Here is a 27,997-nt window from a genome sequence, read left to right on the forward strand (position 1 = left end):
CTGATTCACACAATGATGGGAAACGTCAGCACTGCAAAGGCCAACTCACACCTTAAGACTTAAAAAGAGTGAAGATAACAGGTTATGATGTTAAAGATGCTATAAACATTTAGAGCTTTCCTTACATAGCGGAAGGGGAGAGGCTATCAGGCTCTAATGGCGGATGAGAAAAGAACCTTTGTAATAACTTAAAATTCATTCATTAGATGGTAGAATTCATAGTGCTCAGTGTAAGTGCATAGTGTAGAATGTATTTTGGGACAACTTATGTCACATAGCTTGCTAATATGAGGAAAGAGGGGGCAAAAATGTAAATTCAAAACAAAGACCGGAAGTGCGATAAGATTGGCAAGCATAGAGGCTTCTGATTGGCTAAAAAGACCGTGGACTATTGCTGGCACATATGTGTGATTTCAATGATATCTGTCAGATAATAGTAACATTTCATGTGTGGTATTCCCAAATATAGAGCACCTTTACATTATACAGCTTACAGTTGATCATTTTTATGATATAAAATAAGAAAATACAATAAATAAATAAATAAATAAAATGTACCTTCTGTCTAAACAGGCAGCATCACAAGCACTTAGAATACTTCTCTGTGCACCTGAATAAATGTTCAGATTGAAAATGAAAACTCTGTCTTTCTCTTCACTCACACATAATAAACTGTGGGAAAAACCGTGGCTATTTCAGGAGTGGTTTAATCTCTTGGCCTTTTAAAGATAAAATGTTTACCAAAAACGATAAATATCTTTCATAGCAGCATGAGGGCTGGTTCATGCCCAAAGATATCAAGAGGTTCAGGGACTGTAATGCCAAAATAAAAACGCGCGCCAATCTCAACACATTTTTTTATAAACGGTGTATTTTGGCACAGCTGAAGGAATGATAACTACCCATGTAAAATCAAATAGGAAACAAAAATAAACGTTGAACACAGCCATGGGCACATAAACTGGACTTTTACTGTGTTATTGTGTCGTGCAGATAATATTATGCGGCACTACACAGAGTTGTCTGTATAAATGAAAGCATCTGTCTGAGTATCAGCTAGAACATCCTCAGACATGTCAAGGCTGTGAGAAGTCTGACACATACTGTCAATGTTCGCTCTCTGCTGGCATAAAAGCGTTATTGCAAATTGCACATATATTGCCATGTTCACCCCAAAAAGGAAAAACTATATCTACATCTACAACCCATATGCCTTTCTTTCCTTCATTGTGATTATATAAGTTTTTTTTTCGTTTTTAAAAAAAAAAAAAAAGTTTCTTATGTTCATTAAGTCTGCATTCATTTGATCAGAAATACAGAAAAAAACTGTAATTTTTAATATACTTTAAAATATAATTAATTCTTTAGAAGTGAAATTATTACTCCAGTCTTCAGTGCCACATGATCCTTCAGAAATCAATCTAATATGCAGATTTATCATCAATGTTGGAAACAGTTCCAATATTTTTGGGACCTGTGATATTTTTTCAGGATTCTTTTGATAAATAATAAGTAAAAGAACAATGCTTATTCAAAAAAAAATATATATATATATATATATATATATATATATATGTAAGAAAATTCTAATTATTTCGTTTTATTATTACAGATTAAATAATTATTAAAATATACAAAATAAAATCCATATTTAATACAAAAGTGTTTGTGTGTGTATAAAACTAATTATTAATACATTAATAACTAATGTTTGTAAATAAATAAAGATGTCAATATTGTTATTTAGTTAACTTTGTATAACGGAAGCAGAACGGAACATGGCGAAACAAGTCTTTTATTTTGAAAGGCGCCTCTGGCCGCCATCATCATCACGTGACAGTGCGTCGCTGTCAGTGTTGGATCAGGTAACTTTACAACAGCTGTCAAATAATTTACTTTTTATTTTAATGCACTAATGTATTATTATATTTTGTATAGTTTTGAACGCATGCAGTAGTTCGTGCCCAGCAGAGGTGTTTATTTGTGAAATAAGTGCAGTATGTAGTGTTTATCAAGTACTATTTGCATGGCATTTCAATATAGCAGACAATCTTTGCACTGACTTCCACTCACCGACAACACAAAGTGCTTCATCTTGCGCTTTTTTAAATGCACGAGGTAAGTTTTCCCAGTTGCTCTGACAACATGGGAAACGTTATGCGTTTATGCTGGAGTATCTCTGTTTCTACAACACAGAGTGAATCACTGGAGACCAGCCTGAGCTTCACATCTAATCACTAAACAAGGACTCTTGTGCTGCACATGTAGTGATTAGATGCTTTGTTCGTGATAACTAGGCTCTTACAAGTGATTTAAAACAGTCAGCCCTGATGAGATGTGGCTGCATCTCTTGACTTGGGTTGGCTGAAGTGGAGTCATTTGTGTTGATAGAGATCTTTGTCGTTTTTTTGGAGCTCTCTTGAGGTTGTAGTAGTTTCTGGGGGAGGTATAAAATCTTTTGCTTTTGTTCCTTCTCTCTTTTTTTCTGCTATGGAGCAGATGAACCCTCCAGCGTTAGGGCAGTCATCTGCCCATTTCCCAAACCTGGAGCTGGCAGGAGGAGGTGGGAAAGCCACAGTTCTCCTGAGCGGCTCTACGGGACTCACCAGCTCCGATATGGAGCTCCAGAAGATGCTTATCGATGAGAGAATGCGCTGTGAGAACCACAAGACCAACTATCAGACCTTGAAAGTGGAGCACACCAGGTGAGTGAATACTGTATATATATATATCTATGCTGTAAGATATCTTGTTAAACTTAAATGTTAAGCTGGACAAATGTGTTTGTGTGTGTGCAGACTGCAAGATGAACACACGCGGGCACAGAGTGAACTAAAACGCCTGCTCGGTGATCGCCAGGTCGCTCAGGAGAAACAGCAGCTGCTGCTGGCCGAGCTCAGAGGAGATTTGCTGGATAAAACACGTGAGCTGGAGGAGCTCAGACTGCAGGTACACATTTCTGTACACTTTAGGCTTGTATTTACATATATAGGCAACATGTATAGTAACTTTCATTATTTATTTTAAGTTTTGTTGTGTCATTTAAAAGTATTTTATAAAACACTAGTTTTACATACTAGTTGCTACTTGTTAATATTTAAGAATACTAATACTAGTTGTCCATATATTCAGATATGAAACTATATTACAATATTCAAAGTTTCAAGAAATTTTTAATGATTTGATTGTTATTGCACATTTATAATGATAAAATACAAGTTAAATGTTTGGACACACCTCCTCACTACTTATTATGACTATTTGTCACATTTTAGAATAAATAATAGTGAATTTAAGCCAAACTGTGAAATAATAACACAAATATTAAACAAATTAAACCTTATATTTAACATTCTCACCATGTCACCACATTTTGTCTAGATTTTTTTTTTAATTACCAAAAAAAGGGGTTTTGTTTGTATACACAGACAAAACGGAAATTAAGAAAACCAGGATTTTTATCCTGTAATACATATTAAGTATAAACTTTTTTTTTTTTGAGTATTTATTTATGTACAACAATTTCAGATTTTGGCTAGCTTTTTTATATGATCAGTTTTATATTGTCAGTTTCATTTTGAGTTCAAGTAATTTTGTTATGTACTATTGTCTTTTTTATTATTACATTTTTAAAAATGTCTATTTAACATTTTATTTCATTTTATTACATTTTAGTACTTCAGCTTACACTTTATTTCAGTTAGTTGCCACAACAATATTTCAATTTTTTTGTTTAAGTTTTTCACCTAATATTATATTTAGTTATATCACAATTATCTACATTTTTAAAATAGTTTTAGTTTTAGTTAACAGTAACAACACCGATATGAATATATCTTGGTGCTGCAGAGATAAGAAAACATAAGTGTCTTAGTATGCTCGAATTAGACATTTTGCTGACAAAGTAGCACTTTTGTGTTGTGTTGATCGTGTGCTTAAGGTGCTGACTCCTCAGCGGCTGGAGCTCTTGAAAGCACAGGTGCAGCAGGAGTTGGAGGCTCCCATCAGAGAACGCTTTAACAAACTGCAGGAGGTAAAAGATGCCCCTCCACACCAGCTGACTCCACCTGAGCCATGCTATAGCCAGAATACTGTCCATCACGATGGAAAACAAACTGATTGCTTTGTCTTTTCTACATGTTATAAAAAACACTTGAAATGTGTAAAAAGATATCCTCCTCCTCTTTATTTCTCTGTGACAGGAAGCAGAGAATTACAGATCTGAGTATAATAAGCTCCGTTATGACCTCACTTTTCTCAAGTCGGAGTTTGATCACCAGAAAGAGGAGCATGTCCGAGTCCTGGAGGAGAGATGCATACGGCATGAAGCTGATGTATGCTTTATAATTTTGAATTGAATTTTGACCCAACAGTGTCTCCTTATAAAGGAGTGTTATAGATGTGATTGTGCAGGTGGCCCGACTTGAGCGTGATAAGGAGGATCTGGCTGCTCAGCTGCAGAGCGGAGACCCAGCACGGGACGGGAAGCGTGTTGAAGCCCTGCTGAGGGAGAAAGCTCAACTCCACCAGCGGCTCAAAGGACTGGAGGCAGAGGTCACTGAACTCAGGGCAGAGAGAAATAACTCGGGTTCTCAGGCCGAAAATGTGCAGCGGATCCAGATTCGACAGCTGGCTGAATCCCAGGCTGCAGTAAAAGCACTGGAGGTGAGCGGATAAAGTGAAGAGTTGTAGGTTTTTGATGATACAAATAAATTTGAGGAGACAAATAAGTTTACGCCTTTCTGTTAAAACAGTATAGTACAGTGTAAAATGTCAGATTTTTTTTTTTATATTAATTGGAAACAACAAATTTGTCAGAGCATTGGCACAGTGGGTAATACACATGCTCATGATGCAAGAAAAAACATTCACTTAATATCCAATTCTTTTTCCTCCTGGAATTGGATATTGTATTTCCAATATCCAATTACGTCTCTACTCTGTCGTTTTATATATTAAACATGATATATATTATGAAAATGTTATCAATATTTTATATAAAATATTATTAATTTATAAATGTATTAAGTATAACTTAAATAATTTATGTACCGTGAAGTCCAAAATTTGAGACCACATTAAAAGTCTCTTGTTCACTTTTTAGGATATTTCAGTTTTTATATGAACTATTTTATATATTTATTTCATTATGAATATTTTGAATATTTGAAATATTTTAAGAAATAATTTGCTGCATTTCTGTAATCAAATAGGCACATCTTAATTTACAGAATTTGACAAAAACGTCACATTTAAATGAAAAAAAAAAACCTTAATAATATAAAATTAAATATTTTATTATATATTATTGTATAAAATAATAATAAAAAAAAATATTTATTTTAAAATAAGATTTTTATTAAGATGTTTGAAGGCCTTTTTCCCTCTTCCCCTGTTGGCGTACAGGCAGAGAAGCAGTCTATTCGTATGCAGTTGGACCGGACAGAAAGTGAACTCCGTCTATCTCAGGAACAAAACACACTCCTCACAAGCAAACTGCACAAAGCCGAAAGGGAGATCAATTCGCTCAACAGTCAGGTGCATGAATACAGCCTGAGTGACAAGTCAGATTTTATGTCCACATGCGTGATATCTGTAGTAATGTACCCTGTCGATTGTGTGTGTTTATTGGCCAGATTGAAGAGATGAAGCACACGCATAAGCTGGACTTGAGTAACGTAAAACTAGAGTGTGTCAGAGCCAAAGGAGAACTAGAAAGAGACCGAGATACACTGCAGTGCCAAGTAGAGGGTAATCATCTTGCCTTTCTTTCATTTACATTCTTGGAACCTGTTTTACAATAATAACAGTGTCTTTCTCTCTCTCAGGTCTGCAGTCAGATATTGAGGTCCTGAAGTCAGCATTGGAGAGAAATAAAGAGTTGATATCTGAAAAAGAGCGTGAGATGGTGCGCAGGGTCCAGGCAGCAAGAGAGGAGGAGATACACAAGATGGCTGCCCTTCAGGAAGAAAAGTAAGCACTATTATTAATATCAGACGAGGAACTGATTCAAAGCTTACATTCAAATGAATTTCTTTCATTGTCACCAGGCTGGAGCTGGAGAATTGTTTATCTGAGCTTGAACAGCAGAGAGCTCTTCAGGAGGCATCAGGGAACTCTCAGAAAGAGGAGTGGGAAGAGCGTCTCCGTGCCGCACAATTGGGCGAAGAGTCTGTTCGTAAGGAACTGCAAAACCTGAGGCAAGCTTCTTCAGGGTCATTTATTTCTGTTTAATGTCAACATGAAAACAAAACAGACCCTCTTTACTTCCTGTTCTTGTTGGGAAAATTAAGTTGAATCTTTTACAATGATATCTATTTTATGTTGACTTTGAGTGACAAGAAATTACTCAGTAGCTGTATACAGATAATATGACTTTCAACCCTTGTTTGATTTCCTGTATGAATGCTTGTGAAACAGAGTCAAAATTCAGCAGCAGGGCCAACAGCTGGAAGTGCTGGAGACCTTAAGAGCAGAAAACGCAGACCTGAGACGAGTAAGCACTGGAAAATAAGTGAAATTACTGTGACTGCACGTAATATAGAGATGGAAGTTATGACGTATCATATAACTCAAATAGCTTGTTTTGTAAATTGTTTATCAGCAAAACGCTGAGCTGAATCTACAGATAGGAACCCTGTCTCACTCTGAGAGTGAGCTTTTGGACACCAACAGCAGACTGAGAGAAAGTCTAGAGCGAGTGAGAGAGGACCTACGGAGCGCACGCACACAAATGGAACGGACCCAACAGGAAGCCGAGAGGTACGCCTTATCGTAACCAGGATACTAGCATTACTGTCAAATGAGAACCAAAAATATTTCAGAGAATGCTGACAGCTTGCTGAGTGAGCATCAAAATGTGCCATTTAGCATTTATTCAGATTAGAGGCTTGAGAGTTGATTGGTAAGATGAAATGTTGGTTTCAAAGCAAGATTCAACTTATATAAAAGTGCTTGATAGACATTTTCCCCTTCAATTACAAATATGGGTGATTTGTTTATAATGGTACATTAGATTTTATTGTGTTTTTTTTGTCCTGACTATATTGAATCATCTTAAAAAATGAAACCATATCATATGTGAATATATCAGAGGCATGGCCTAATAATTAGCAAATATTACTCACATTGATCCTTGATGCTCATATGAGTGATGTGACTCAAAGCTAGCTAGTGATATTTTCTGATTTCCATTCCCCCTTTGCTATCATCATTTCCTGTTCACTTTCTAAACGTCAACTTCTTAAATTTTTGTCTATATATTATAGAAAAAAATAGATTTTTTATTTCTGTATGTAAATGATCCTGCTTGTATATCCCTATCTCCTTTATTTGAATGAATAATTTATCTATTTTTTATGATTAATAGTTAATGCGATTTTACTGTTCTTCCTATGAAAATAGCCTAACAATTTTAACAATGTAGTGAACAGCGAATAGTTAAATTAAATTTAGTGAAATGTCAATATTTTATTGTCACAGGTTGGTGGAGGAAAGGCAGGTGGAATGGTTGGAGGAGAAACACAAACTGCAGGAAAAAGAAGCAGAACTACGGGGGAAATACAGCCAGGCCAAAGAGCGCCTGCAGAGGGCAGCATTTGCACAGAAAAAGGTAGCTCCTAAATTCTACCAACTTGTGTTTGGAAAATGAACGGTTGACAGTTGATACTTTGGTTATCTTGTTTGGTATTTTTATATTGTATTGTATTTTTTGTCACAACAATTATTATTATTAACGGTGCATTATTGGTCTCTCTTCTTATCCAGAGGAAAACCATGACAGAACTAAAAGAAAACAAACTCCAGGACAAGATTCAGCTCCTAGAAGCCAAGATAGAAGAACTTGAAATTGAAGCAAGCACAGCCAGAAAGTACTTCCGTCTTCAGTTTATAACACTATCAGGGGACTAAAGTATGTGTGTGTTTTTAAATAATATTTTTTTATTTATGTGTGTGTGCTCAGGAAATCCTCATTCTCTGAAGAACATGCTCAGCTCAGCAAGTGTCTGAAGGAGCTGCAGAGGAGACACAATGAGTTCCGTCGTCTGTTGCTGGGCAACCAAATGACCTCCTCTACCCCTCTGGCCCAATCCCTCCTCATCCCAGCAGAGTCCATCTTCTCAAACATACAGGTGTCTGCAAACATCCCATCCACGGTGTACAATATTCTCTTGTCAGCCATATCAAAACCCAGCATATAAATCTGCAACTTTCCCATCCTCTTCTGTCTCTTTCTCCCCTCTTCACCCCACTCATCTGTTTCTGCACTTCCTCTCTCAGGAGGATCAGCACCAGAGGGAGTTGTCTGTGCTGCGGAGACGCTTGGAAGAGTTGGAAAACAGTCAGCAACAGCATCTGGAAGAGCTGGCTGCTCCTCTGGACAGAGACAGAGACAGAGAGAGACTCTCAAGCCCACGGGATGCACTTCCAGACATTTCTTAACCACTACCTGTGCGATTACGTTCACCATGTGCCAAAAACTGAACATACTGTGATATTTGTGAGCTGTTTTCTTTTAAACGACTCATGGTGCTTTGCAACAGAAAGTTCAGAGATGTTTTAAGGAATGCCTGTTGCATTATTAATTAATTATTTGTCTGGTGGTATTATTCTAACGGAGGGACGGGGCTTCTAAAGTTTACCTAAATAGTTGATTTGTGCTAGGGTTTTTGTAGTACATATTGAAAATGGTCTGTAACATGATAAGCCATGTTTTTCATCCTTTTCATTAAATTAAATTGTAATTTGTGAACCTGAGGTTCATTTGTCACAATACATTTCTATAGGGATGACATAGTGCATAGGTAGCGATAAATAATAATGATTTTATTCTGTTCAACTTGTCTCCAAAAGCACTCGACCCGAAACGTGTTTTTATTAAAGAACATTGTGTCCTCTCGTTTTATTAAATTACCTGTGACCGAATAATTAAGAACGTAACTCAACAAATTGTCTGCCAAAAAATGTAGTAAGAACAAGTGTCAATTGAAGCGGTAGGCAACAATACAAAGATAATTTTATTTATAAAGTTAATATTTGATTTAGTCGAGTCTATATGGCTGTGTCTCAAAACTTAGCCAGCGCCCAAAAGTGCCGCGCGCACGCTTATCTTGTGAGAAAACAACTATTTTACGTTTTGGCGAATTTATACTATTTGACTCCTATAAAAACTTAGGATAGCTTTTAAATAAGCATGAGGTCCTAAACCTAACCGTGGTACGTAAGCAAATCGTTCAAAAGAAGTCGTACTAATTTATATGAAACTTTAAATAGTTACGGATTCCTATAAGAGCGTGTTGGCACGTACCTGGAAGGCCATAAGTGTTGCGTTTTCCTAAGTTTACAAAAACATAATTATAAATTGCGCACACTATTCAAATGCTGCCGCGTTAAAGCTCAAAATCTTGCACCTGACGCCTAAACGCCCTGTACACGTCTATAATGTAATGTTGCTTTGTTTGGCATTATAGGCTTGTGCAGCATATTTTAGCCATAATGCTGACTGGGAAGATATGCTGTTGAGGTAGGCAGCTCACATTGCTTTGAGACACTTGCCTTGAGTCAGCGGCGCGCGCTCAGTCCTCCTCCTGCGCATCTTCTGAGGTATTAGGAAACTTACTTCTATCTATCTGTCATACAGTCATGAACTGGACACTGCTTGTGTTGGGTAGTGTGTGCTTACTGGTCCTAAGTGAGGACGCGTTCGTTCATGGGAAGCGCAACGCGAGGACAGTGACTTTCTCTCGGGCTCCACGCGGTCACTCGAGAGACAGACGGGACACCTGGACGGGACAAGCGCGTTTCACAGCATGCAAGTCTCCACCGTCACCCAAAGACCAAGAGCTTCTGCTCAGCCACACACACGAGGTGAGAACGAGATGCTGAAGTTCACTCAATCCGAATACTTTTTATATTGTGCATGGTGTGTGGTGACATTGAGATGAATGTCAAAAGGTGACCCAATTTATCTTAATTTTATGGTGACAAAGGTTATAGTCGTACTAAAAGTATTTCTGTATTTACTAACAGATATTTTAACTGATAGTTGGGATTACCAAAATTAAGACATTTTGTATACTTTTAGTATATAAAAGGCATAGACATGTTCATATATGTTTTATATAATAATGATGATGATAATAATAATAATAAAGTCCTATAGGTTTGGAACAACACTAGGAAGAGTAATTTTTTTTAATTTTAGAGTGAACGATTCCTTTAAATGACAGCCAGAACAGGCAAGTCCACTTCCATCAGTATATGTGTAACTCTGTCCTCTGGTCTTTTTCTAGACGGGGTTTCATGGTGATGATGGATCCAGTTTTACCCTCACATGGGTTGGAGATGGAACTGGGGTTAGTCAGTTTTGCTAAATCATCTAAAGATTACTAATCACTATCTCATCTAAGTTCTCTGTGTTAAGGTTATTATCTTGAAATTTGGACGAACAATGTAGTTTTCATTCATAATCAGTCACTTTAAAGGTTTTATATATTATTTTATTTAAATAAATTTTGCAGGGATAGTGTGAATCCTTTTTCTGTCCATCTCAGGTAATCCTGGTTCTTTCCACACTCAGCGCTCCCTCTGACTCTTTTTATGAAGGCGGTTCATCGCGCCTTTATAGGAGGTCAGTGGTGCAATTTTTACCTAAATAACATATAGACCAGAGGTGCCCAATCCTGTTCCTGGAGATCTGTGTACCTCCAAGACTTCACTTCTAGCCCTGCGCCAAACATGGTGAACATGATTTCACCAAGTAGCTACAACATTTTCCTGGATCAACATTCCAATCAACCAATCAGAATTGAGGGATAACTTTTCAGGAAATATCTGTTTTAGTCTTATGATCAGGGTTAGGTGCTTCTACACCCTTGTTAATCAGATATCATTTCCCACTGATTTTAGGAATACATTATGGGTAGGGTTAGATTAAGGGGTGGGGATTGGTTTAAAGCGATATTTCACCCAAAAATGAAAATTCTGTCATAATTTACTCACCCTCAAGTAGTTCCAAACCTGTATGAATTTCTTTGTTCTGCCGAACACAAGGGAAGATATTTTGAAGAAACTTTGTAACCAGGTTGTTTTGGGGCACCGCTGACTTCCATAGTAGGAAAAAAAATACTATAAGTCAATGGTGCCCCAGAACTGCTCTGTTTCCCACATTCTTCAGAATATCTTCCTTTGGTGTTCGGCAGAACAAAGACATTCATACAGGTTTGGAACTACTCAAGCAAGCAATGACAGAATTTTCATTTTTGGGTGAACTATCCCTTTAATTCTATATTTTTGGACAGAAAAGTTTTGACAAAACATGTCAATCCCGGAACATGTCTTACTTGGCAAAATCACAGCGACCCTCCAAACATACCTGTCTGTAATTATTAAGTGCTCATGAAGATCTTCATCAGTTGGTTCAGTTGAGTTTGATCAGGGTTGGAGCTGAACTTTGCAGGACAACAGATCCCCGGGAACGGGACTGGGCACCCCTAATGTAGACTAATGTGATCAATTCAGGCTTTTACTTGGGCACAGATACTGATCTCAAAACAGTCAAAAATCGTTTAGTTTACTGGCCTAGCCAGCTGTTTTGGACTTGGACTGATTTACAATCTTTTTTATAGTGAAGACTATGGAAAGTCTTTTCATGATGTCTCCCATGCCATTAACAACACATTTATAAAGAAGGACTTTGGGATAAGTGCTGGACCCGGGAACCCTCAACAGGTAAATAAATGTGTTAAGTCTGAAGCCATGGCTTTATCTCCGAGACAGTCACAAGTCAACTTGTCTTAGCTAATTCTGATAACGAATAATAATATTAGAAACAGCATGACTTTTTTTCAATTTGTCATTATGTAGTTGTCAATATGTGACAATATTTTACATTCTGACACCACAGAGATTCTGTTCAAACAGAAGAGGCCATGACATTTACTTACAATTGTCTCAAGACAGCTCATGGTTTTAACAGGCATTGCTAATGACATGAGCCGCTTTGTGTTAAACTCAATGTTGGGAAGTTTTTTTTGTGTCCCTAAACTGCATCCTGAAAGCAGTGCCACACCCCTCTTAGCCTGTTCAGTTTCTTGTTTGCCCCAAGCTCCACCCACCCCATCTCAAGCCAATGAGAATCATCTCACAGACTTTATTAGCTGCACCTGTGTCCACAGCTTGCCCTTTCTTGCTGCATGTGTGTATACAGTGCAGAGGAATGAATTTTACTCCTGTGTTTTTCCTGCGTGTGCGTAATTGACCATGTAAGTGCCTTTGTTTAATGCTTAAATATTTTGTATGACAAGTTTGGCCTAAATGTTTGTTCACGTTTGCTTTAGTTTCTGTTTAACAACAACAACCTTTATTTATAAAGCACATTTAACACAAAATTGATCCAAAGTGCTGTACATAGTGCATAGCAGGACTACACTATAAAAACAACAATTACAAATTTCCAAAAGCTAAGGAATAAAAATGTGTTTTCAGAGTAGATTTAAAAATGTCCAATGAAGAAGCAGACCTCACATGATAAGGAAGAGCATTCCAAAGCTTAGGCCCAGCCACAGAAAAGGCCCGATCACCCTTTAATTTGTAGCGACTTCGTGACACATTTAAAAGCAAGTGATCTGAAGATCTGAGTGCCCTAGCAGGACAATATGGCACAATAAGATCACAGATATACCTTGGTGCACAGCCAGACAACGCCTTATAAACAAACATAAGAATCTTAAAATCAACTCGAAACTTAATGGGAAGCCAGTGAAGGGATGCCAAAACAGGAGAAATATGATCCCTCTTTTTAGACCCAGTCAACAGTCTTGCAGCTGCATTTTGCACAATTTGTAATCAAGATAGTGAAGATTGAGGAAGACCACAATAAAGAGAGTTGCAATAAATCGTGATGTTAGAAATGCATGAATTGCAACTTCTAAATCTTAGCTTGAAAGAAGGTTCTTCAACTTTGCAATAGATCTTAAATGGAAAAAGCTTCCTCTAATAACCGCACTAATTTGTTTATCAAAGAATAGTGAAGAGTCAAAGATCACTCCAAGGTTTTTGATTTGTTTGCATACATTCGTTGAGAGAGGACCTAACTGGGCTTTCAAAGCAGGAGAGAAATCTGCCGGACAACCCAGAATTAAAACCTCTGTTTTATCCTCATTTAGCTGCAGAAAATTATTTGTCATCCACCTCTTGATATCATCTACACATTCCAATAACACATCAAATGGAGCAGTGGTGTCAAGCCTTACTGGGAGGTAAAGCTGAGAATCATCTGCATAACAGTGATATGAAATGTTTAGTTCTGTTTAGGTGCGCGCTTTAGTCATTTAATGTGCAATTGATTGTAACATTGTGGTTGCCTTGTACCTTATTCAGCATTGTTTATTGGTAAATTAAACATGTATATCTATTCTCTTTATAGCAACCACACGCACACTTCCTGGGATGTACAATAATTTTGGCCCTTGTTGTGTAAGGAAGGATATAGCCGATAGGATCATACTGGCTAGCAAGAACTCTGTAAAGATGACGCATAGTTGGGGTGGTAGGTTCAATGGCTCTGTGCCTGTATCGGAGGTTGTCTGTAAGGCAGTTCCAGAGGAGGCCTAGTGTAGACTCTGAGGGATCAAAAGAAGGATGGTGTGATAACCACAGCTCCGTTTGCTCTGACCTAGCTTCAGGAGGTAGATCACAGATGACTTGAGGATCATTACTGGCCCATTGCCTGATTTCAAAGCCACCAGAGGAGAGGGTAGTGCGCAGACGATGAAGGAGGTCTCTGGCTTCCTCTGGGGTAGGTAGACTTTATAAACAGTTATCTACATAAAAGCAATTGTCTCTTGATCTTGTTTAGATCAAACCACTGCTTTCATATTTCTCTGAGGTAGTGCATCCAGCTGCCACAGCTTCTGAACATTGTGGTAGATGTCATCAGGTGGGCATTTAAAGGAGATATAGTAAAAATTAGTGGAGGGAGAGTTGGTGAGATCCCTTGCCGGACCCTGCAGTGTCCAACAGAGTCGGGTTTTAATTGCAACAGGGCTCAGAAATCTTAATATAGATCAATCCTATGACCCTGTAGAGCTGCGCAAGCCCAATTTCTGTGGTGCTGTATTCCTCAATCCATACCCCTCCATCCCTGACGCCAGTCAATTTGCCACCTTCCAAGACCTCTTTGACTGCATGGCTACCTCCCTTCATGGGGCAGCAAATCCTCCATCAGCAGAAAACTACCGTGATGCAGAGACAGCAATCCTAAAACAAGCCCAAATGGATTCATTCAGGAATGATTTGGCCTGCCTTCAAACTCAAAGGCCCCTTCTATCTTCAAGCCGTTTACTCTCCCTTGCCCCAGAATTAGACCCAGCATTAGGGCTCATTCGGGTAGGCGGAAGATTACGTCAGGGTAGTGAGCTACTCCTTGATGCCATGCATCCAGTCGTCTTGGACCCTGCCCATCCTATCACAAAACTTATAGTTAAGGATTATGATGACCACCTACACCATCCTGGGGCGGAAAGGCTTTTTGCTGAGTTAAGAAGAAGGTTCTGGATCCTGAGGGGTCGTGAGGCGGTCCGAAAACATCAACATAGATGTCCTAAGTGCCAGCCCATGCCACAGCCCATCCGCCTGAGGCCTTCTTCCCTTCACCCATTAAAAAGTACAACCATACTCCATGGTGCTAAAACTGCCCTTCATGTGACTCCCTCTAAAGCCCGAGTTGCCCCATTTAAAGTTAGTCAGCCTTGCCCTAATACCTCAGCCAGAGGCTGTCCAGTGTGTGCCTATTGCAACTCTACCGAACATCATGTCAGTAAATGTGGTGACTTCCTCCAGCTCACCACAGATCAGAGAACTAACTGGATCAAGGATGAAGGACGTTGTTGGCGATGTGCACGAGATCACTTTGCAACTCAATGTGACCTGAACGGACGCTGTAGCCAGTGCAATGGGAAACACCTACACATCCTATGCAACATTAATCAAAGGCAAGTGCAGAATCTATATCTCGACCATCCTAGTGATTGCAATAAAGTACTACTCAAGGTAGTTGAAGTGACCCTACAAAATGGAAACAATTCCCTAGACACCTATGCCTTACTGGATGATGGGTCTGAAAGAACAATCCTCCTGCATCCTGCTGCCCAGACACTTCAGCTAAGCGGAAAATCTGAGAGTCTAAAGCTGAGAACTGTGAGACAGGATGTTAAGACTCTTAATGGAACTACGGTATCCTTCACCCTCATTCCTAAAACGCATCCAACTAAATCTTATGTCATCAGTCAAGCTTTTACTGCTGACCAGTTATCCTTGTCTGAACATTCTCACCCTGTGAAATCTCTCCAGCGACGCTACCCTCACCTCCGTCAGCTTCCTCTCAAACAACTTAATAAAGTCAAACCCCTTCTCCTCTTAGCCAAACTAAGAGGAGTAGGGTTACCAAACACACCTGATTATGAGTGAGTGAAGTGACATTCAGCCAAGTATGGTGACCCATACTCGGAATTCGTGCTCTGCATTTAGCCCATCCAACGTGCACACACACAGCAGTGAACACACACACACCGTGAACATACACCCGGAGCAGTGGGCAGCCATTTTATGCTGCAGCGCCCGGGGAGCAGTTGGGGGTTCGGTGCCTTGCTCAAGGGCACCTCAGTCGTGGTATTGAGGGTGGAGAGAGCGCTGGACATTCACTCCCCCCACCTACAATTCCTGCCGGCCGGAGACTCGAACCTGCAACCTTCGGATTACAAGTCCGACTCTCCAACCATTAGGCCACGACTTCCCCCAATACAACCAGTGAAATTGGGCCCTCCTGGAGCCCCTGTTGCAATTAAAACCCGACTCGGTTGGACACTGCAGGGTCCGGTAAGGAATCTCACCAACTCTCCCTCCTCTAATTTTTACTATATCTCCTTTAAATGCCCACCTGATGACATCTACCACAATGTTCAGAAGCTGTGGCAGCTGGATGCACTACCTCAGAGAAATATGAAAGCCGTGGTTCGATCTAAACAGGATCAAGAGGCAATGCACCAGCTAGAGACCCAAACCATCAGAACACCTGTTGATGGCATCCTCCGATATGCCACACCTCTCCTTCGTGTAGAACCCTGGCCCCCTTTAAAGGCCTCAAAGGAGGCAGTTATGTCCCGTCTTCGCAGCTGTGAAAGGTGACTACTTCAAAACCCGCAACTTGCGGAGACCTATAACAGAGATCCAGAAACTGATCGATGCTGGATATGTCAAGAATTTGTTCGCATCTGAAGTGAAGGATGTCCCTGAAACCTGGTATATACCCCACCACATTGTGCATCACAACAGTAACGATCGCATTGTGTTTGATTGTTCCATCTCCTACCGAAATCAAAGCCTGAATTCACAGTTACTTCCTGGACCAATCCTTGGGCCTTCCCTCCTTGGGGTTCTGCTCCGTTTTAGGCAGTACAGAACTGCAATCAGTGGAGACGTTAAATCAATGTTCCACCAGGTGCGCCTGTTGCCGCAAGATAAATTATGAAAAGGAGGTAGCGGAGTGCTGAGGTAGCTAGCTAGCTTGAAGACAGTGGGGCTGTCGTTAAGAACAGGTCAGTCTAGTCAAACCAGGTATAGGAAAGTTTATTGTACATCCCAGGAAGTGTGCGTGTGGTTGCTATAAAGAGAATAGATATACATCTTTAATTTACCAATAAACAATGCTGAATAAGGTACAAGGCAATCACAATGTTACATCAATTGCACATTAAATAACTAAAGCGCGCGCCTAAACAGAACTAAACAGAAACTAAAGCAAGTGTGAACAAACATTTAGGCCAAACTTGTCATACAAAATATTTAAGCATTAAACAAAGGCACTTACATGGTCAATTACGCACACGCAGGAAAAACACAGGAGTAAAATTCATTCCTCTGCACTGTATACACACATGCAGCAAGAAAGGGCAAGCTGTGGACACAGGTGCAGCTAATAAAGTCTGTGAGATGATTCTCATTGGCTTGAGATGGGGTGGGTGGAGCTTGGGGCTAACAAGAAACTGAACAGGCTAAGAGGGGTGTGGCACTGCTTTCAGGATGCAGTTTAGGGACACAAAAAAAACTTCTCAACATGAAACCACGCTTTTTTTAAACTTCCTCTGAATTGGGGTTGGTGCGAAGCTAATAATCTGCTGTGTGTTAGTTCTTTGGAACTAACTTTTGTCATCAAAACTACATAATTTCCCCTCTTCATGATTTCTGCCCTTTATTTTTTTATAAGTAAATTATATATTATATCACTTTTTGTTACAGGTGATTCTAACAGCCAACCTGCCTTTCACCGAAACCCCAGGAGGAGTTATTTTTACATCAATGGATGCTGGTGTGACGTTCAGATCAGTGCAGCTTCCATTCCATCCAGCACAGGCCATTCAGTTCCACTACCAGGACCCAAAATACCTTGTTGTCATCAGCATTGACGTGAGTGAGGTTTTGTGAGGGGATTCAGGGTTCTGCCACCCCGTTATTGTATTTTTAATTAGCTGACACTTAAGATGTCATATGTGACAGTTTGTTGACATGCTCTCTGTTTTCAGGATGGGCTATGGCTCTCACAAGACTTTGGGAATAGTTGGTCTAAAGTTCATGAAGGTGTTCACACGTTCACATGGTGAGAGCAATAACAGGGTGACATGAGTAACTGAACAAGAAAACTAAACATTTTGAATGTCTGTGTATTTGAATATTTTGATTTTCTATATATATATATATATATATATGTATATATAATTAATTTCTGTAAGTAAAATATAATTTCCCTTTTTTATTCCTTTCAAGGGGATCTGGAATCACTCTTTTCTTCAGTTCCAACCCAAAAGGAACTGGTGCGTGATTTCATCTGTTTTTTTTTTCATTAAATAACATTAAAGGAATCATTAGACATGATTAACTGATGTTCTTTGAGATACATTTTATGTACAACTGAGAAAATTGGAAATTCAATTTAATGCTTATCAATTAAATGTTAAATTATTAATTGGGTTTGAACCAGTGGAGGCAGCAAGACGTGGTGAACTCATTCTGAGACGGACACAGGATTTCGGCAAAACTTTCACCACCATCGCCAACAACACCTTCTCCTTCGGATACATCGGTGGCTTCCTGTTTACCTCTGTCATGGAAAAACTGGTATGGAACTCAAGCATGTGTTCACCCACATGAACACACACCATGTTGCCCACACTTTTTCCTTTTCCCTCCTGTAAGAATCATCAAAGTATGCTCGATTTATGACATGTTGTGTTTACAGGGCTCTCCCCGTGTCATATATGTGTCCTCAGACCAGGGTGACCATTTCAGAAAAGCTCAGCTACCGTCAGCAACTACAGAGCAGGTATGAAAAACACACAAACATTTGAACACACTAATAAAAAACTAAAACATTATTACTTTTAATAAATTATATACACATTAACGGAGTGTCTATCTACACTAAGTTCAAATAGCCGCCTGGTTGGCAAAGGCTATTTACAATAACGTCCACTAACATGTGATTGGGTTAGCCAACACTGAAAAAAGACGCTCGTTCTGCATCAGTTTCAGTGGCGTAAATGGTAAAGCGATCGACCTGAGTTCGAGCCCGCCTTTTGCCGAACTTTTTCAAATCTCATATTGCATCAGAAAGGCATTTATTTTCAATAAAAATGAAGGAAATTATCAAAAAGTTAAAAATAAAAGTATTGGTTAGGGTAATTGTAGGGAGGGCTTTATTGTCCCAATAAGGTGGCATCCATTTAATAATTTGAATTAAAACTATAATTTACACTCAATAAGTTATTATTACGTACCGTTTTATCATATACTACGATACTGAGGTGCAGATAATTGCCACTATTTGCAATAAGTCTCCTTAATGTCTAAAATATAAAAATAAGGAGAAGCCTAAAACAGGCCCGAGGCCCGGCCTGCGTCTGAACTATGATGGGAAAATTGGCCGAAGCCCTTAGAATCGTCCTAACTTTTCCCCCCCTTACGGCGCCCCTGCTGAGGAGACCACATTCGTTAGACAAACGCAATGATCTCCAAGATATTATCTGTATGAAACTGTCAAACTCTATCAAAGCAGTAGCCATTATTATTGCACAAATCTTAACAATCGCAGATCTCACTAATGTTGTGCTGTTCCAGAAAACGTGATTGTGTCTGCCGAATATGTTTTTATGTTATTCGGATAAATTCGTTATTCGTTTTGAAGCCATTATCCGTGCCTTTCTGAATAAGGTATTCGGCTTCGGGCACACCCCTAATATATATAATATATATATATAATTTATTTTATTAAGTATTATTATTAACTAATGTAATTAAATATTAAAAAGTAGGCTGAAGTGGTCAAAGCAGATAGAAAATATGGTAATAGTTATGGGAAGAGGTCTATCAGTTATTAAGAGATGTGCAAAATTTTTACCACAGTATTGCATCTCTCAAATTGTGCAAGCAATGGTTCTTAGTTATTTAGAATACTGTCCAGTGGTATGGTCGAGTGCATCAAGTAAAGACTTAGAAAAAGTACAGTTAGTCCACAATAGAACTGCACGACTAATTTTGAACTGTAATAGAAGGGTTAATATTATGAAAATGCACAAAATTCAAGGTTAGCTGCTGGTGAAGGATAGGGTAATTGTTTCTCTGCTTTGTTTTATAAGAAACATTTCACTATGAAGAGCAACACCAGGCATGCATCAAAAGGATATTTTTTGCTTCCTGTTTCAAAAACTAATGCAAAGCAACGGACTGTAATGTATAGAGGAATGAAAACATGGAATGAATTGCCATCGGACATTACATGTTTTTTAATTTAAGTAAAATGAGGTTTAAAAAAATCGTTACAGTACTAAGTGGATTGTTGATCTTGATGTTATGTATGAATTTTGGGTTTTTAGGTTTTATTGTATTGGTTTTTGTTGTTATTCTTTATAATAAATAATATTAATATAATAATTTATTACTTATTTTTAACTCTTATAATAAAATGTATTTATTTTGTATTATTATTTTACTTTCATAAATATGTTTGGGGAAATGTATGAGAGTTGTGCTGCTACTCCCTCTTTCAAGTTGGCCCTGCTGATTTGGCAGAAAAAAACCTGTCACAACCTCAGGCATGAGCTGTATGCAACTGTTTGACTCACTCTTGATGTCTGTTTGCAGTTCTACTCCGTTTTGGACGGCGACGAGGACATGATCTTCATGCATGTGGACAACCCTGGAGGTGCCGTTCATTTTGTTTTAACTTCCTTCTCCATCCTGTGAGAGGTGTAAAAGAAAAGTATCAGTATTTTATAACAGCTCAACTACTGTTGTTGTCAGGTTAACAGTGTGGAGACTGGACTTGTCAAGCGAGTTCCACTTTGTGCTGACATATCATAGAATGTCTCTGCACAAAATGCTAGACTCTTTTGGGTCAGTCTGTACGCTATTCATCTTAGAGTCTGGAGGTCTTTGTGCTGCGACGATCACTGCAAACAGATAAGAGTGAGGATGGTGTAGTTTTTCAGTCAGGCCTTGGAGGTTACACACAAATACACCCCTCATTGTATTTACATGTATGTATCACATACAGTCTCATGTGAAGAGTTATTTTATTTCCCATCATACCTGTTACATGTCGATCTGTTTCTCATTGGATGTTCGATTCCCATTTTGTCACATGAAGCCGGTTAGATTGGTTTGCTATGTATGTGTGTCAATAATGATGGCTTACGGCTGATCTCTTATCTCGTCTGAGAGTAAGCTGTGTCAGCGGAGTGTTTGTATGTGATGTGATCTCACATGCTTACAGAAGACACATATTTTGGGACAATCTACACTTCTGATGACCGTGGGATCCTGTATTCTAAGTCTCTGGAGCGCCACCTGTTTGGTGGGGAGGGGAAGAGTGATTTCACAAACGTTACATCTTTAAGAGGGGTCTATCTCACCAACATATTGGAGGAGGGTATGAACACTTGTTTCATGTAACTTAGTTTGTCTTAAAGGTTGCCTAAAGGGTTAGTTCACCCAGAAATGAAAATACTGCATCAAAGAAGTACATTTGAGCTTCCGTTTACCATATTTGATGTGCTTTATGTGTGTGCGTTAAAAATCCTAAATTAAAGGGATAATTCACACAAAAATGAACATTCTGTCATTAATTACTCACCCTCATGTCGTTCCAAACCTGTAAGCCCTTCGTTCATCTTCAGAACAGAAATTAAGACATTGTTGATGAAGTCCGAGAGCTTTCTGATCCTGCATAGACTGCAACGCAGCTGACATGCTCAGAACCCAAAAGGGTAGTAAGGACATCGTTAAAATAGTCCATGTGAGATCTGTGGTTCAACTGTAATGTTATGAAGCTATGAGATTACTTTTTGTGCACGATGCATACGTGTGCATTCCTCTACTTGTAAAAAAGGCACAATAGAAGAAACCGTTGAATAAAGCCATTATTTTTGTTTTCTTTCCACACAAAAAGTATTCTTGTAGTTTCATAACATTACGGTTGAACCACTGATGTCACATAGACTATATTAACAATGTCCTTCCTACCTTTCTGGGTCTTGAATGTCCGTTGCGTTGCGGTCAGAAAGCTCTCGGATTTCATAAAAAAATCTTAATTTGTGTTCCGAAGATGAATGAAGGTCTTACAGGTTTGAAACGACATGAAGCTGAGTAATTAATGACAGAATTTTTATTTTTGGGTAAACTATCCCTTTAAATCTATTCATCATATAAAGCGAATGTATTATAAATTATAATACTAATGTATTATAACTAATGTATATGAATTTCTATTACAAACTTTCTGAAGCATTAATGTTTAAGTGGAATGGACTTTCAATGGGGGGGACAAACCTCTGAAAAAAGTTGTTTTTCAAAGATGAATGAAAGTCTTATGGGGTTGAATAATATTTGACAGATGACAGAATTCTCATTTTCAAATGAACTATCCTTTAAGTGTCAAATGGCCAATCACACTTGTATTGGTATCGCTTATATGTCATCACTAAAAGATATCTTACTCCTCTTGGGCCGCAGATGGACGCATCCGTTCAGTCATTACATTCAACAAAGGTGGGCGATGGAGATTTCTAAAGAAGCCAGAGAATGAGAATTGTCCAGAAACCTCAAAAAAGGTAACAACTGAAGACTGAGTGATGAGAAATTGCATTTGATTAAAGTTAAAGTTTCTATAAGTACAATTGTTTTTCCCATTCTGTTTATTTGTTTTCTGTTCAAACAGGAAGTTGAACATCATGAAGATTTTAAATTTAGCCATAATTAGACAAACATTTAATGAAAGGCAATTTTAAATTATTACATCTGCAAAAAAAAAAAAAAAAAAGTTTATCAATGCATTAGCACACAGATTAGCCTTTAAAGTAAAAAGACCAATTTTGATTTCCTTCAAAGCAATGAAACCGATGTAGCAACAGATCTTTTCCTCCATTCTGTGACAGATCTGGGTATAACAGATTATTGAAAAAAACAAAACAAGGTGGTGACTTGGTTCTATGCATCGGTTATTGATTGGATTGTGAGATGGAAGGTTTAATTTTTTTTCAATTCACGGCAACTTTAAAGGTTACTGTAAATGCATGTGTGTGAGACTGTTTCCATTTTCTGTTTCAGTGTAACCTGCATATTCACGGAGAGCACAGTCACTTTAGTGGAATCACTCCCATGATGCCTCTCTCTGAACCTACCGCCATTGGTCTGGTCATCGCCCATGGTACTAGCTCCTACCACCTATCTCCACAACTTCCACATTATAGCAGAGGTGTTTGTGTTGCACATCATAGAAGACAATGTTAGCATCCGATCATTTTAACTGTTGTAGAAAACTGGTTAATTTAAAGCTTTTTTGCGCTATTTTCATCTTCCGGGTTTAAAATCTACATCGTGCATCGATGACGCGTCAGTGTGGATTAAATTATTCATGAGACTGCGTGTTCTTATCCTATGAGAAAACGCCTTGCTTAATTATTCACAACAGCGAGTGTTGATTTGCTATGACAGCGCCGTGAGAATCAGACTGATGACATCGCGCACATCACCTGAGAGAAACGTTCATGGATTGCAGGAGTGTTTGTTTTTACTTTGTGTAACCGTATATATAGCTTATCTAAACGCCACAGAATAAGCCTTAATGGTTAGAGAGTCGGACTCGTAATCCAAAGGTTGCGGGTTCGAGTCTCGGGCCGGCAGGGATTGTAGGTGGGGCGAGTGAATGTCCAGCGCTCTCTCCACCCTCAATACCACGACTGAGGTGCCCTTGAGCAAGGCACCGAACCCCCAGGCACCGAACCCCCAACTGCTCCCCGGGTGCCACAGCATAAATGGCTGCCCACTGCTTCGGGTGTGTGTGTGTTCATGGTGTGTGTGTGTTCACTGCTGTGTGTGTGCACGTTGGATGGGTTAAATGCAGAGCACGAATTCAGAGCGAAATTAAGCTGTCTATCTCCCCTCTTCCTGCTCCGCACCGCGCCCACTTTTTTAGCGTTTTTTTAAAACTGTGGTGAGAACTAACCAGCGCTGAAACAGGGGGTTTCATGACCCTTTAACTTTCAAACTTGTCAAAATAGTAAATGTCACTGCAGGTAGTGTCGGTGACTCCATTTCCGCCGCTCGGCCGGATGTGTACGTGTCTGGGGACGGAGGTTACACCTGGTGGGGGACTCTGAGAGGACCTCACCACTACAGCATCCTGGACTCTGGAGGGCTGATAGTGGCTGTGGAGGCACATAGAGACAGACAGATCAGCTCAATAAAGTAACTCACTATTACTTGCCCTGCAGTTGCATTACAAATTGTTCTCAAACGTGTAATTTGTGGTCACTGACTGTCATATATGACTATGTGTGTCTGAATGTTTTCAGGTTTTCCACAGATGAAGGACAGTGCTGGAAGGTATTTAATTTCACAGACCACCCTATCTTCTTGGCAGGACTGGCATCTGAGCCGGGCACAAAGACAATGAATATCAGCATTTTCGGCTACCGCCCAGATGATGATGATCAGCCCATGTGGGTGGCTGTCACCATAGACTTTGAGCACCTGCTCACCAGAGAATGTAAGAAAGGTTTCAAGAATTATGGGTAGAATTCAAATAGTGCTATAAGTATCATACTATATCATCAAAGCTCAGACACAAATCAAAGAATAGTGTAGAATTGACCCCTTGCTGGGAGTTCGACTGACAGGCGACCTGACCAATCATAATGTCGAATGTGCTATTTTGTCTGACAAACAAACCAGACAGGAGATTAGATTAACGTTGGCGTATGGAAGAATATTCAGGACTTGATGCTGAAACAGGTGAAAAGCGTTTTGGTAATAGTGAATATTGACCTATTGTGCGTACCGTTGTTGCTCCCTCTGTTAGCAGGGTATAATCGCTGCATTTGGGGTAAAAAAGATTATTATAAATATTATTATAAAGAAATAATGCATTGTTCCAGGAAGGTTTTCTGTTCGTTCACACAGGCACGAACTGATTGGCAGCTGCCTTTAGCGGAGCCTTTACCGATTACCTGCGTTGATCAAAGCATTCGGCACGGTCGTCTGTGCGTGACATCACCTCCCAATACAAACACGCTCCTTAGTATAGTCCCGCCCACTCACATAGATTTTTTCCGTGAAGACATAGGAAATTCAAATGCAAAAGGAATTGCAATTCCATTTGAGTTTTGGCAGGTTACGTGCACGATGCAGAGAAAGTGAAAAGGCAAATGTGGTAAATAATATTGCTTTTTAAATATGACAGGCTCATAGCTCGTAAGACATGGGAAATACAGTCGCAAATGGACTCTGCTTTTTCATTTGAAATGTGGCAGTCACTGTGCGTTCACGAAAGCGAAAATGCAAACGATAATGCAAGATTTGCAATTGCATTTGGATAATGTCACAATTTATGCGCCCACATGTGGAAAACACAATTGAATTCCTTTTGAAAAAAGTCCTGAATGTTCTTCCATATTGGTGGACTTGAACTTGAAAATGGTATTGACGTCTTTCCGCAGTTAAAACGAGATGCCTTCTGATGTTCATTCATGTTTATTTCATGCTATAACTAGTAAAGAGGAAGAGATGATCAGTTCACGTGCCGCTTGAACTGAGGCGCTAGTCATTTGTCATGACACATTAAAGAGCCACAAAACAGTATTTAATGTTTGAATTTCTTTAAAAAATGACAAAATTTGAAAGCTGAGAATTTGTTACATACCTAAAGTAACCTGCTCTGTTTTGTCTGTTGGCGTGTTGGCAGTTTTGTCTTTGTTCAGCGATGTATTTTTCACTGTGTGAGAACATGATATGTGGCGTGAGAGCGCCATGGCTTGTTGTACATAGCAACTGTAATGATGGGGTGCGGGTCTTTGCGAAGGGTCAGTTGACACTGCATCTGAACCAAAAAGTTGTACTTGAAGTAAAAACTACAGCCAATGAGCAAACTAGCACATGCATTCTGAACTTGTTTGAGAGGAAATAACTCTCAATACCAGCTGGTGGCAGTAGTCTGTTGTCATTTAAAAACGGAAACTGGCATAGCTAGGACTGTGGATGTACAAACCACAAACAAAGTAGCGCTTGTATACCATTTTGTCCACTTAACTTCGTAGTTTGGTTGATTTCATCACTTCTGATCTTTTTTCTGTGCACTTATTCACTAAGCTGAATAGCCAAATGGAGTGATCTCTCTTAACAACAAGCTCTGTCGCCAATTTAATATGCTCAGTCAGACTAAAAGCTTCTGACAGGGGGTCCACCTAGTGCCAAAAGTGCAGAAAACACTACAAAAAATATAGGCCAACAGATGCTCAATGACAGCCTGACAGATGCTCAACAACATAAGCCCAACAGCTTCATGTCTCTGCCTTAAGAAGGAAAAAATGTGTAGTTCCTCAGTGTTCTGGGTTATTAATAGGTGCTTGATTACCGGCTTAAGTCTCTGATAGTCTAGCTCAAGTATCTTCTTTAATATAAGAAAAAGAATATAAGAAGTTTTTTTTCCACCAGTTTTATCATCTACCAGGTAAAATGATGTCTATGATTGCATAGAAAAGGAATACAACTGCTCACACTACTCATCAATATAATTTATATATGTACCCCAATTGTGAAACTGCAATATCTAGTCTTAGAAGTTTGTCCAAATCATGTCTTTTCATAGGTGGTGAAGAGGACTATGTGCAGTGGTTGGCACACTCTGACTATGACTCTGACCCAGAAACAGATGGATGCCTCTTGGGCTACAAAGAAACGTTTAGAAGACTAAAGAAACTGTCAGCATGTAGAAATGGGAGAGGATATGTGGTCGGCAGGCAGCAGCGTCCATGTCCTTGCACTAGAGAAGACTACATGTGGTAGAAATAACTGCACCACACTGAGGTTTGGACTTCTGCTTATGATCAAACAAAAGTGTTTTCTGAACATCTCTCCTATCAACAGCGAGTACGGTTTCTATCGGCATGAAAACACCTCGGAGTGTCTCCTACAACCCAACTTCCTGAATCAAACCCGGGATATTTGCTTAAATGGGGAGCTAGATGACCTGCAGTATACAGGGTGAGGCTGAAATACATCTTGATTTCTATATAACAAAATTTTAAAACACATACATACACTTCATTGTTATAATTATACCACTGTGTTAAACAGGTATCGTAAGATTCCTGGCGATAAATGTGAGGGGGGTGTCAGGCCTCCGAGACGAGAAGATGTTTTCAAAAAGCTTTGTGGGAAGGACCCTTCCTCAGATCCACATACTAAGAGATCAGTGAGTGGCCCGTTTCTCATGACAATCATTATTCACTATACAGTAACCAAAAAAAGTAAAATCACTTATGTTACAATTTAAAGAGCATAAATACAGTTTGCTTAACCAATATGAGCAAGAGTGATGTATTTCGGAAAAAAATCAATATGAATTTTGTTCATAAATCAATCAGCACTTTTAAAAGAATACATAAAGAAAAACATGGCCAATGAACATTTATTTTATTGTCTTTCTATTTGCAGCCAGGCATGCTGGTTCTTATTGTGGTGTGTACTTGTGTGGGGGTCATTGGTTTGGTTATTACTGCAGCTTTAATAATCACTTCAAGGAGGATAAACTGTAGGCAAAGGTAAGGTCGATATGATAAAACTTGATTGCCATTATTTCTCATACAAGATATGCCTTGCAGAATTCAGATTCTCTATTGGTCAAATTCTGCCCCCTGCAGGTCACCTGCTTATCGCTTTTCGGCTCTGCAACTTCAAGAAGATGACCTGTGTGTTAGCAATGAGAGCAGCCCCAATGGCAAACTAAATGGTTTCCAGGTCCAGGAGGACTCAGATGATGTAAGCTTGATGAATCAGTCAATATTATCCTTGCCTGTATCCACTGAATTTAGCCGTTTTTATTTATTTATAATTGATTATATATTTATTTTTGCATTCTCTTGTTGACTTTTTCATTTTTTCTTTAGGATCTCATTGAATGAGCAACATTTAAACACTGGGAACTACTCAGGCTTTGCAGACAAGTGTGAATTGTTTCAAATGAATCTCATAACCCAGGCACTATGACTGGACAATAAACGCTTGGAAATAACGGTGAACTGCATTTTTCAAACTGAGGCAAATGATATCTTGCTGCGGTCAGGTTCTTATGTTGTCCTATGAAGTGTCTTATACAGGGTCCAGAAGATAATCAGTAGGAGTGAATTCACTTTCACACTCTCTGTCTTTTGAACTGGAATCATTCATATTCCCAGGCTGCTGCTTGCAATCCTCCTTGAGCTTTGGGACTGTGTATTTTAAAATAGACCAATCTACTGTTTTTGAATTGTAAATAAATTAAGATGCATTTAAACATCTGTATTATTTATGCTCATCCTATTATCCACATTTAAAATAAAACATGAGTATATTATATTATTTAGCATCTGATTGCTACAACTAATATATATATATATATATATATATATAT

General features: G+C 38.9%; 2 protein-coding genes across 6 annotated transcripts; both read left to right on the forward strand.

Moving 5' to 3' along the window:
* Nucleotides 1-1,821: 1,821 nt before the first annotated feature.
* On the forward strand, nt 1,822-8,756 carry LOC306858386 (centrosomal protein of 83 kDa; the record flags this gene model as incomplete). 5 transcript variants are annotated; one of them, XM_079398900.1, is made up of 17 exons in its annotated part: nt 1,832-1,865; nt 2,044-2,118; nt 2,500-2,705; nt 2,799-2,949; nt 3,941-4,033; nt 4,203-4,334; nt 4,414-4,665; nt 5,407-5,538; nt 5,637-5,751; nt 5,829-5,973; nt 6,051-6,200; nt 6,421-6,496; nt 6,605-6,762; nt 7,483-7,612; nt 7,768-7,871; nt 7,964-8,132; nt 8,281-8,756. In XM_079398900.1, the coding sequence occupies 16 exons, from the start codon at nt 2,110-2,112 to the stop codon at nt 8,440-8,442; spliced, it is 2,184 nt and encodes a 727-aa protein (XP_079255026.1). In that variant the 3' UTR covers nt 8,443-8,756. The 5 variants fall into 5 exon arrangements, with proteins under 5 accessions (XP_079255029.1, XP_079255026.1, XP_079255030.1 ...); XM_079398903.1 differs by lacking the exon at nt 2,044-2,118 and having other exon boundaries at nt 1,822-1,865; XM_079398904.1 differs by lacking the exon at nt 2,044-2,118 and having other exon boundaries at nt 1,835-1,865; nt 2,497-2,705.
* A 778-nt stretch (nt 8,757-9,534) lies between these two features.
* Nucleotides 9,535-27,941, forward strand: LOC306858694 (sortilin-like). Its single transcript, XM_079399339.1, has 21 exons — nt 9,535-9,867; nt 10,293-10,355; nt 10,554-10,630; nt 11,628-11,730; nt 17,296-17,463; nt 17,580-17,653; nt 17,821-17,867; nt 18,035-18,171; nt 18,293-18,376; nt 20,194-20,254; nt 20,825-20,980; nt 22,063-22,160; nt 22,657-22,756; nt 23,625-23,796; nt 23,904-24,097; nt 26,195-26,387; nt 26,473-26,589; nt 26,683-26,800; nt 27,043-27,149; nt 27,249-27,366; nt 27,495-27,941. The coding sequence occupies exons 1-21, from the start codon at nt 9,643-9,645 to the stop codon at nt 27,507-27,509; spliced, it is 2,427 nt and encodes an 808-aa protein (XP_079255465.1). The 5' UTR covers nt 9,535-9,642; the 3' UTR covers nt 27,510-27,941.
* Nucleotides 27,942-27,997: the final 56 nt, after the last annotated feature.

This window comes from Barbus barbus (genome assembly GCF_936440315.1).
Source record: "Barbus barbus genome assembly, chromosome: 39".
NCBI classification, from domain to species: Eukaryota; Metazoa; Chordata; class Actinopteri; order Cypriniformes; family Cyprinidae; genus Barbus; species Barbus barbus.